At 38.1% G+C, this 12378-nt stretch overlaps 1 protein-coding gene across 1 annotated transcript in view; it reads right to left on the bottom strand.

Annotated features, from left to right (window-relative positions):
* Positions 1-2291: 2291 nt before the first annotated feature.
* hcn1 (hyperpolarization activated cyclic nucleotide-gated potassium channel 1) overlaps positions 2292-12378 on the bottom strand; it is a 100723-nt gene continuing 90636 nt past the window's right edge. The window contains exon 8 of the mRNA XM_084745879.1: positions 2292-5396. Within this exon, the coding sequence (XP_084602005.1) occupies positions 4288-5396 (1109 nt within the window). The 3' untranslated portion in view covers positions 2292-4287. The remainder of the gene's footprint in view (positions 5397-12378) is intronic.

The following is a 12378-nucleotide window of genomic DNA, read 5'->3' as shown; positions in this document are numbered from 1 at the left end:
TTAAAGAGGACCGAGCAGCGCCTCTCCTCCACTACGCACATCATCAGTAAACATATGAAACCTGTGGTCATCGAAACAACCAAATCAAACATTTGGTTCGTCCTCTCTGGGCATTATATTCTCAGTTCTTTTTGCATCTCTTGTATTTATTTTTTTTCCTCAAACCAACATAAACAACAAACAAAAAAAAAAAAAGAAAAAAAAAAAGAAATATACAAATATATGTGCTGGTTTGTTGAGTCTCTATACTGCTAATATGTAAGCTCATTAGTTTGTGTTGTACATCACCATTAATGCCCATTCCAGTATGTTTTTGTTGTGATTGGTATAGTGAAAAAAGCACATAGTTGGGAAGCTCTCCCTCCAAAGGCAAGTATCAAAAACAGCACAAACTAACAGTGCTGCTATCCATCTTGACTGTGTACTAGTTCCTATACACTATGGCATATTCACGATTAAGCGCTCTCCGTTGTAAATAGAACATCTCCCCCCCTCTCATTTAGAACCTCGTACAGGATCAGGGCAGCACAAGTTCTCGGGGATATTGCTCCCTTTCTATCTCATTCGACATCTAACCTAGCTGATAGAATCTGTACCTTTTTTTTTTTTTAATTATTAGTAATTCAGAAAGTGCAATTTAAAACAAAGACAATGATAAAATGTTTTGCTTTGGCCAGTTTCCTTCCACACATCAATATATTCAACCCCAAACATCAGTGGCTAGCTACAAAGAAAGGTATAAAGGTGCTCCAAATTTGTACAATGTCTCGTTGATGAGCGTGAAATTACTGCTAAAGATTGCACTTTTTTATTTTTTTAAACTGTACACGACCTCATTACATATTCTCTATTATAGCTCGACTGACGATGTTAGAAAAAAACCTGCCTCTAGAAGTTCACATTGTAAGTACCAATTGGAGACATTTGGCCATCATCATTGCTTCATTACTCCTTTCCTGTCTAAAAACACTGAGACATAGAACACATAGAGTATAGTAAGAATGAATGCGCAGTTGTGTGCAGAAGAAGTGCCCCCTCCCGCCCCGCCCCGTCCCTCCCCGCCCTCCCCCGTACACACCGAGCTCACACTCATAACAAAGGATGGAACATGGCTATAGTTTAGGCACAAATACTTAAGAAATGTCCATGTGAAAAGTCAATGCTTCTGTTTCACACACAGATAAAACGTCTAGGCAGAAGACAGACAATGAACAAAACATAATCTAACATTACATTTAAACGTCAACATTTTTGAGATAGTATCTTTTTAAGTATTTGTGACAGTGCATGCTTTCATGACATTGGTGGGTTGACTGTATTGGTACACTATCGACACAATCTGTAGCGAAGACTTGTAATCTTTTTAAAAACGGGTATCTCAAAAGGGGCTTAGACACTTTGAACTGATGGGACGTTTGGTCGCCGTGAAAACTGTGACTCTAGATAGAAACATGTTGTCCGTTTGACTCCAGGAGGAAGGCCTTGTGCGCAAACGTCAGTGGCCTGTTGGCTTATTTGAGCTGAGTCATCAAATACTTTGGTTACGGTAAGATTAAAATATTCAAAATAGCTCTTCATCCTTTTTGATAGAGTCACAATATTCTGGCTCGACCTTGCGTCCCTGCCTCAACGTCAGTCCAGGTCAGTTTAGAGAACCTAAGCCCACGTAATGGATTTACACGAGACAGAAACCTTAATGCAAACCAGCGTTTCTTTTTCTGAGCTGCAGTGGCACAAAAGCACCTCACGGGGGCAGTGTCCCCCTGCACACTTGAGTGACTGGATACCTGACGTCTTTAACCTATAACGTGTGTAGAAAATGTCGTGCCACGCTCTTCAACTACAGTCGTTGTGATATGACAGCATACAGTACAGTTACACTCAGGAAGCAGATGAGCAAGCATAGAATTTTGAATTTTAAGTTTAAAAAAATGCAGTGAATAAAAAAAAGACTCATTTCGGTCCTTGAACTGTTCACCCTTCTAAAGGCCTGCCCCTTTTTGCCATGTGCTCCAATAACAGTTGAGCAAGCTTGGTATGTGGCAGAACCTCTTTTCCTGTTTCCTGTACTTAGCTATGCTATGTGCTAGACTATGGCTAGGCTATGTTGAAAAGAAAACCAAATTTTGAAGATGGTTAAAATATGTTGCTGGTGGACCTGTAAAAGCTACATTGGCTATATAAAGTTACATCTTAATTGCTAGCAAACACTAGCTAACTATTGATGTTGATTATCTAACACATTAGCAAGTGTTTTGCTAACATTAGCCAGTTGTAAATTAACATTTTAAAATGTGAGGATCTACCAGCCACTAACGGACAAAATGATCAGTTTCACCAACCACTCTATAGTAAATTGCTAGTTTGTGTAAGTAATCAATCAGCTACTTTTATATTTTACCAGCATTTGGCTGGTGAGTGGCGCTAATTCCCCACCCTGGATGCAATTAGCTAACAAGTGATGTATACTAGCCAGCTAATTAGTTAGTGTTTTGCTGCTATCAGCTATCAGATGTAACCAGCTAGTGATTGGTTTAGATTAATTAGGTAGTTAGCTAGTGTTTTGCCAACATTAGCTAACTTAGATTGTTACTTTTGCTCCAGCTACATCTTTTAACCATCTTCGAAAAATTAGTTTTTCTTTTCAACATGAACCCACCTATCTAAGTACAAGAAACAGGACTGGGGTGAGTTGACTGAAGTTCTGCTGGGTACCAGGCGTGCTCAACTGTTATTGGAGCATAGTGCAAAAAGGGGGCGGGGCTAAGAAAAAGGTCAAATCATATAACAATTACTTTGACTGTAAAATAAACCAAAGAATCACTCTTAAAATGCTCCTCGGCTGTCTTCTGGGAAATGAAGTGATAGAAAAGACATTTACTCTCATTATGACTGTGAAATCAAGTTGTGTATTGCAGGTAAATATTGTATATGTTCACTTGATGTGAAATCAAAAACTATTACTAGTAGGAGTAGTATACAGAGAGAGAGAGAGGGATTCTTAAATGTCCTCCGATCAGGCATTTCTCAGCATCAAGTACTGCTAGCTATTGCATTAAGGTTTGATTATCTCTTATGAAACATATGTATTTTGTCACTTAACCTTTTTCGCATATAGATGATATCCAGGTTCCTGATAGAAGTAAGACATTGTTATGATAGAGAATGCACCACACAGTATCTGTAAATACTAGCTCTACAAAACTATTTACAGCACACATATAGGTAATCTTTATGTCACAGTCTATTGCATAATGGTGATAATCTTTAGTTTATAAATATTATAAATATACACAGAATTTTTAAGCAACATTACATAACATCTCAGCCATCTGAAATTAGAAATAGAAAACAATAGCATCCATCCATATCTTTCTCCACACGCCATTCTCCTCGAAAACAAACAAAGAAAGCAGCATTTCTATTATCTATTCCCTTTGGACCCATAACACTGTCATGGTTTGTGTGCGAGCCGCTGTGGGGATATAGTGGCTAAGCAGACTGTATTTGTGTTGCTGAGAGCAACATAACACTTAGTTACAGTATCTGTGTTGATTTCTGGAATGAGGATTCAGGAAAAATCGGTGTGAGAGATTCATTTGTATGAGTGTGTGCTTTTTGAGATTATTTGTCAGAGTTGCTTGCATTCATTATTCCACAGTGGTGCCTAAAGCTGCTTAATAGGAGAAGATAATTTGTCTCTTCCTCAATGGTAAAAAAACAAAAAAAAAACAAAGAAAGAGAAATCAGAATCCACAATGCATTCCAGTTAAAAAAAAAAAACAGAAAGCAAAAAGAAAAACAAAATAAAAAAAAAAACTTCATACATTTTATATAATTCTTTATATTTCTCAGAAAGGAAGACTCATGTTTATACTACAGCTTTTAAATTGCCATTGCCAAATATTCTAGTTGGATTTTACACACGCGGTCACATGCACACACACTCACACACTCTCACACACACCCATACATACAGCAGTATATACACACACATATATAAGTATATCTATACGTAGATATAAATATAGATATATTTATATATAACGTAAAAGAAAAGAGAGATGTATCTGTATAATATACATTCTTAAGTTTAGGGAGACAATGTGTCTAAAATATAATACAAGGGCTTGTATGTACAGGATTTCTATGAGGTTATTTTAGAAGAAAATCGGAGAGAAACAAAAATGTTGAAGTTCCTCACTTTTATCTCTTTTGTTGTATCTCCATTTTTAAAAATGAGTTGAAACATATTTAAGTTTAAAAAATGAAAAGGGAAAAATGGGATCATAAATTTGATGCAAATCGCATTTTGTCTTGCTCAGTCTCTGTACTGCTCAGGACAGAATCTCTCCTAGATCCAGGGGATTCCCTGTGCTGGGTCGAGGACGATGACGACGCTGCCGCCACTGCCGCCGCCGCCGCCGCTGCAGCCGCGGCCGAGCGCACTGGGGGCAACGCTCCCGATGACATCTGGCGGAATAGATTGACCCGCTGGGGCACTGTGGTGCGGATGCCGCTCTGCAGGCTCATCCCCTGGATCGCCGCCGCCGTCGGTGGCACGATGGAGGCCAGAGAGTCTCCTGAGGCCGGGTGTGCTCGGGGCCCCAGAGATGTGTCATGTGGCAGTGATGGTTGGGAGGCTGATAAGTGTCTAACATCTCGACTCAAGCTGCCCGACTGCAGAGCCTGTGTGCTCTTGTTGATGTCTCCCCGCTGAGGTGAGGGGACCTGCTGCTGCTGCTGCTGAGGTGACGGCTGCTGCTGCGGCTGCGTCGCAGAAGCTGCAGCTGCGGTCGACACGGCAGGCTGCTGGGCGAGCTGCTGCTGCGGGGGTAGAGACGGTTGGGCGATGGGCTGCTGGATGAGCGACAGCTGGGAGGCCGTGCGCGAGCCGTATTGGAAGCTCCGGCTGGCCAGGGGGGTCTGCACGGGCGGACTGCACATGGCAGCCGTGAAGGAGCATGGCGACATGATCGATCCCTGCTGCTGGAGCGGGGTCTGTGGGTTGGTTAGGGAAGAATTCAGGTTGCCGTGGGACAGACTGGGAGCGGGGTAGATCCCCTGTGCCGCAGCGGCGGCGGCGGCCGGCAGCATGCGGGCAGCAGAAGCATTGGCAATAGCTGAAGCACTGTAGGTCATGGGGACAGAGGACTGCTGGAGCTGATTGGTGCCGAAGGCGGTGGGGAATGGCGGCTGGGCTGGTGAGTTAATGATGGAGTTTCCTGACATTGGAGTTGAGTTCATCCCGGTGACTGACTGCTTGCGGTCCACCATCATCACCATCTCCCTGTCCTGACGGATAATCTGCTTCAATATCTCGTTCTCCTGCGTGTTGAAAACGCCGGCGTTCAGATCCTTCTGGAACTTCTGCAGCAGCAAGGAGTTCTTCTTCCCTGTTGGGGTGCAGTCAGGAGAGGTGAGCACATAAAGCCATGGCAAAGTTTGGTAGCCCTAAACCACAGGAACAGGGCAGGATTCAGGACAGTTATGAGAAAGATGCAGCTTGTATGTTTTAGTCGGAAGACTTAAAGGGATAGTTTGGATTATTTGAAGTGGTGTTGCAGGAGGTACTTATCGATACTCAGTGTATTACCTACAGTAGATGGAGGTCGATGCACATCCAGTTTGGAAAAGCAGAGAAGAATACCAAGACTGAAGCTAAGCATCAGCAACATAAGATATTTTAGCTGCTTTAAAAAGGTCCACCTAAGAAAAATTAACCAAACTCCATTGGCAAAAACAGTAATTTTACCTTGCAATACACAGAACTTGCTGGTCTACTGCTGCCTCAATCTGTTAGTTTGTTTCTCTTATTAGGTGACTTCAGTTAATCAGAACTGTCCTTTTAAAACACCAAAGTCACACAATTACACAAACAAACCAACAAATCAGTGCAGCGGTAGACAAGCGACTCCTGTCTTCTGTGAGGTAAAATTACTGTTTTTGCTTATGGAGTTTGGTTTGTTTGAAGAGTGACATTTGGCTGGTTTTGCATTAAAAAAAAAGCTGTCAGACAGCATAGTTAAGTGGTGAAATTTTCTAAAGTAGACCTTTTTTAAGTGTCAGTACATTGCTTAGCTTCTTGCACTACTGCTTCTCCAAACTCCTTCAACCACCATCTACTGTAAATTAAACACTGACTATCAATAAGTACCTCATGCAACCCCACTTCAAACAATCCAAACTATCCCTTTAAGCACATTTGGATTATTTCGTACCAATTAAGAAGCCTGTTCGTCTTCTTTATTCCACTAAATTCCTAAATTTTAACTCTTCCAGTCTTACGAGCTGCATCCTTTCACGTCCACTAAAGGTCTGTCATACTGAATATAAAGTTTGAAGGACATTGAATGGTAATGACTATGGGAAATACACGGTTTTGAGAGGAGTGAAGGACACATAAGGAGACAAAGATTACTGAAAGTGTGACGTGAGAGCGTAGACTGTGAAGGTGCTGATGTTGGACAATGAAACACAGAAGAATACTGATGAGTTGTACCCACACGTCACGCTACTGGACAGTTTTTTTGGCTTTTTTTTTTTTTTTTGAGGAAAAGACAAGAAGTCTATGTAAGCTCTAAGAATACATTTAAAGCCACATTCTATTTAAATCACAATGACAACTCTGCTAAAACACATCACAAGGACACTTAGAATAACCCTTTTTTTTATTTAATGGACATAAAAACAAGCAAATAAAGCCACCAAGATCTATTCCTAACACACTACCTCACAGGATACAGATTGTAATACAGAATTATACATAAAACACCTTTTTGGAGAACTAATCTTTACTCATTTTACCACAGAATGCTCTGTTTTATTTTTTTTTAACTGTTAAATTAGCATTTTCTTAAATAAAATGTTTAAAGTACAAAATTCGTCTGCAAACTTGAATAATATTAAGCATTTTACCTTAACACAGCAAACAATTTGTCTTTAAAGTGTTATCTTTACGCACTATAAAGGGCACTTTGAGCCCACAGGCCTGAAAATTGTTCCCAGCCTGTCACAAGTCATGGACCGTGATAATAAAAAGCTTGACAGATGGCTTCTTTTAAACACCAGCCACTTTGGGAGTTTTGGGAGCAAAAACTGTGGTAAAATGCTAAGTGGTACTAAAGCATGAAAGACGTCTCGAAACCGGCCTTTTTGTAGAAAGAACTGCCACATTTGACAGTAATAATGGCACGGAGCTATTTAACATCTTTACTTAGAGTGCCTGCGTTCAGATTTATTTAGAGGATGCGTTTCCTGTTATTACTCTCGACCTTGTGTGTGGACACGCTGTGAAGCATTATAAAGAAGACAGAGTCGACTTTTAGAGCGCCGAAGGCTTTAGCCACAGTCAATCAATCATTAAGCCCCGTCCTTGAGGGCAGAAGATTTCTGCTTCCGAGTTTACACCCGAGCAGCGCTGGCTGGACGGCTTCCTCTCATCTCAAGGCTGCCAACAAGCCGTGCATTCAGCTATAAGACAGGACTCGGGGAACAAGAAAATGGATTGACGTTGCGCTTTGCAGCCGTTTCTCAGAATCAGGTCTCCCCCCCCGTTTGACGTTGTTCATTTACTCTGACACAGGCACTACAGGGGTCAGGTAGTTAAAAGAGCTAAAACTAGCACCACAGACAGTGTGAGACTACTGTTGACTTACAAGTACGATGTTATTGCATTTTTAAAGGTGACAGGGTTAAACTCTGTAGGTTGGAAGAACAACAACAACATTAATTATTTCTCCAATAGAACCTGTGAGGATCTGAGTGTTTGCTGGCAGGATGTCGGGGCAACAGGCATCAATCAGTGAGCGACATTTCATCAGTTTTAAAGGGAGATTTATGATGTATTACAGTTCAGTGTGCCCTCCGTCTTATCTGCTGCTGCTCCTGCTGCCCGTTTACATTCTTCTGTCCTCTTCTTACGTCTCTCCTCCTCTAATCTCTCCTTTTTGACATTTAAGAAAGCATGTACCAGACTTTTAAGTCTATATCTACATTTTTTTTTTTTAAAGCAAATGATTTCACTTCACATCTTCTCCTAAAAAAGCTGGTATTTTTCTATGCTACACCGAAACCATCAGAGAAAATGATGTGAATGGCTGTCAGAGTTTGTTGTGCATTAGTCGAAAAGGTATATGCACACTGTAAAAAAAGTTTAGATTTTTCCCCTTGTTTTAAAGAAACACTGGTCTGTTCTGTTTAATTTTTTACAGTGCAAATCTCTACAAAGAGACCTCATAATGGAGAAAGAGGAAACACACTTTAAAGTTACATAAGTAAGTTCTATACATAAGTGTATATTGTATATTAGAATTAAAATGTTATAAACCGTTTTTTTAAAAAGTGAAAGCCAGTGGTCATTTTTCAACACGTCTGGAAAATGCGGTTTATCTGATTTATAAATTGACTTTGAAACATTTTCAGAAGAGCATAAAAATATTACCTCTTCAAAACAAAATGAAAACAAATAAAAACATAAACAAAATGTAAACACCACTCATGGGTAAAGAAAGATTTCCTTTTTTTAACATACAAAACTTGTAAAATTTAAATAAAAATTAATCAGATATGGGTTGAATCACCATCTGAAAATAATACGATTGCAATAATGTGTTAATAATTTGTCTTTCCTGAACAACAGAACCAGTTAGATTAGTTATACGTATGAAATACAAACTTAAGATATAAAAAGGATTTAAAATAACAATAATAATAAGAATAAGAATACAGTAATTAACCCATATCTGAAATCTTAAACATAATTGTTGTGAAACAGTCTGAAAGCCGACTAACACACCAAACATATAAAGAAACATATAAAAAACAAGCAAAACACAAACATCATAATGTTAACAAACATCATAGAAATAATGAAGGCTGTATTTGTTAAAAATAAATAAATAAATAAAATACACAAACTCTGAGATGCATTCAAGGCTTAACAGAGAAATTACACAATGCATTTTGATAAATTATTTCACCAATAATCTGCAATAAAGTGTCACTGCAGGAATGTTTTTCTTCACTTTCATCTTGTTGAACGGTATTCATTACATCATTATTAAAAAACTTATGATAACACTTTGTATGAAGGTCATGTTTATAATGCATTATGAGCACATTCATAAGGCATGATTTATGAGGATTTATTAAGTATTACAAGTGGAGGACATAATGTATTCTAAGTTCAGCATTCATAATGCTTTATAATTCCATGCCAAAATGACAACAGTGCTCATAAGCAGAGCACATTATAACTACCATGACTTTAGCCAGTTATAAAGAGTCATAGAGAACTGCTCTGACATATACACATTATAAATTCTGCCTGTATTGGAATAATGTCTTATAAACATCATGTAACTGCTAATAACTTTTATTCAGTACTGTCACTTTACTTAAATCTCACAAAGTCATGCTATAGTGCATTATTAATATTTATTTGAAATCATTTAATTTCAGAATTTTTCCTCTTCTTTCACTGGCACTGTTGTAAGTTTGGCATGGAGTTATAACGCATTACGAATGCCTAATACACTATGTCCACCATTTGTAATACTTTATAAACCTTGTTATAAGTTGTAAGACCTAAAACATTTATAAGGCTTCATAAAACTATTATACTTTAATTTTGTATAACATCTATTCATCAATGATGACTTATAATAAGGTTTATAAAGTGTTACAAATGGTGGACATAATGTATTTATAAGTTCAACATTCATAATGGTTTATAGCTCTATTCCAAGTGTTTGAAAGAAGCAGAATTTTGAAATGCAATAATGTCCCATAAACATTAATAATACATTATAGCATGACCTTATGAGCTTTAAGTAAAGTGACAGCACAGTATTAAGTTATTAGCAATATATGGTGTTCATAAGACATTATTCCATTTTAGAAACTTAAAATTTAGGATTTGTTATGGTATGTTAGAGCAGTTCTTTATGTGTTTTTATAACTGGCTAAAGTTATGATAGTTATAATGTGCTATGTCACCCAGGACTCTAATTCTTCTTTTGAACACTGTTGTCACTTTGACATAGAGTTATAAAGCATTATGAATGAAGAACAAATTATGTCCACCACTTATAATATATTAGAAACCTTGTTGCAAGTTGTCACACATCATTATAAACAATTATAAATAGCTTTATAAAACCTTATGAATGTGCTTACAATGCATCATAGACATGATCTTCATAGAAAATGTTACAAAACTTATTTTAGAGAGGAAAACTGGTGTAAATGTGTGTGAGAAAATGATTCTTAATGGATTAAATAAACTTTCGCCCTCCACATGTGGTCAATATGACATAACATTGGCTCTGTGTCTAAAAATTATTAACTTTCCTTTGATTAGTGTCATTAGTCTTTCTGTATTTTCTCAAATTATTATTATTTACACAAAAGACAGAATTCATTTACTTAATTTAAGTCAGACAATCAGAAACAAACTTTTTTTCTTCTATTGGTGAAAACATGAATAAATAATGAAATGGGATTTCTGCATGTAACAAAAAGTGTTTGTGGCATTGCATTAGTAAAATTTTTACTAATCTGCAGACATGGTTTCATTTGTGAATGCGCTTTGAACAAAGGATTCAAAGATTAAATAAAAATGTCACACCAATAGAGCTGAGCATGTGTTCATAATCCAGTTGATTATTCTGTTACAAAATAAACATGGCATGTGACATTGAATGAAATATCCTCGTTGTTTCTTTGATTGTCTTTGTCTTTTTGACATTTTGAATGTGTCCATCAAAACATCTGCAGGACTGGTGTGGGTGACTTGACTTACAGTATGTGTCACTGATGCAGGAATTAAACAGTTAATGTAACCTTGCAGCAAGAGGTCAAACTCTTGGAGGATGAATTTGAGACCGGATCCATTTAGCAAGCCTCTATAGGTCAATTTGTCCCTGTTCGAATATTGGAATTGGAATAAAGTGTTTACCTGATGCCTACTCGTCGGCCAGGACACTCTTGAAAACGAGATGTGCTCGTCTCAAGACGGACTCCTGGTCAAATAATTTTTAGATAGATAAAAGATAATATGTCAAATGTGCAACACGTTATTGGTTTCAAAGCATGGTTACTCTTTTCTTTCCTTTTTTTTTTAGAGCAAGACAAGCATGTAACCAAATGCAGTTCATATATAGAAACGATACAACCAGCACGGATCATGACAAAGTTTCTTCCCTCGTATGAGACAAAACCCCCTTCATGGTTAGTCTGAAAGGATGGATCGAATCACTCTGAGGAAGAGTCAGTCAGAGTGGGCACCTTTCTTTTTCTAACATTTAGTGAAAAGCTGGTAGCTCTCATAAAAAGGGCAAATGTAGATTTGGACTGTTGAGGCCAAAGGGCATACAGACAGTATGTTGTGAAGGGCACAAATCCATACACTTCACTACAGGGCAAATAAAATATAGGTTTTTATCTTCTTTTTTTTTTCTTTTTTTTTTTTTTTATTGTATACTAGTCCAAAAAAATGCAACCTTGTCTCCTGTTAATTACGCTCACATGCAACTACTTCACAGTTTGTTATCAGTGTTCACCTCCAGTGCAAGAAGTAGAGTCACAGCTGTACAGCACAGGCACAAGTGTTGGTGTTGACTGTCCGGATGGATGAAAGTTTGCGTCCCATATTTAACTATAAATCAGTGTCAGTTGTACTTGTTATACCAATTAGCCTTACTTGAACCATAATCTAACGATGCTTCAGCAGATATTGTAGAAGTAAACCCTGATGGTGAACATCTGAGAAATGCAAGGGATTTCGAAGGAAATTCTTGCAGATTTGTTTAATACTAACACAGACGTGGTCTGCAGAGTCCTGTTCTGGGTCGGGTACCATCGGGCACCTGCCAGGTAAGCTGCAAAAAAACTGTATAACTATATGTTTATGTAAATTGACAGGTATGGGCATATATATGGGTACGAATACGGATATGGCTAAATCGGCTTTCAGGATCTTTTCACATCATCGCTGAGGAAACACTGACAGCTGCAGGAGAACAGGTTTTGCGAATATTTTCCCAAGAACACGAGTGAGTGACTTTGCATGTGTGTCATCATGGGTTGGGTCATGATGCTGTTTTTACACCAACATTATCACATTTATGCAGGTTTTTTAAAGACTGGAAAATCCACTAAATATAAGCAATTTAAGTTTAGTTTAGTTTAGTTTAGTTTAGGAGAACAGAGAGAAAAGTTCTCAGTACTTTTGTCACTTCTAACTGAATCTCCATGGTTTGAGATTTTTTCTCTCCTGCGTCGCCGTTTGTACTTTCAGGTATTATCCTTATTTTACTCTTTCATGTTTGCTTTCAGCTGTATAGAAGTCGTGCTCGGTTGCTGCTGAACCCAACA

This window comes from Lutjanus erythropterus, chromosome 20 (assembly GCF_056507025.1).
Source record: "Lutjanus erythropterus isolate fLutEry1 chromosome 20, fLutEry1.hap2, whole genome shotgun sequence".
In the NCBI taxonomy this organism is placed as follows: domain Eukaryota; kingdom Metazoa; phylum Chordata; class Actinopteri; order Lutjaniformes; family Lutjanidae; genus Lutjanus; species Lutjanus erythropterus.
Note: the sequence above shows the minus strand (reverse complement) of the source record. Positions and strands in the feature narration are given on the sequence as shown.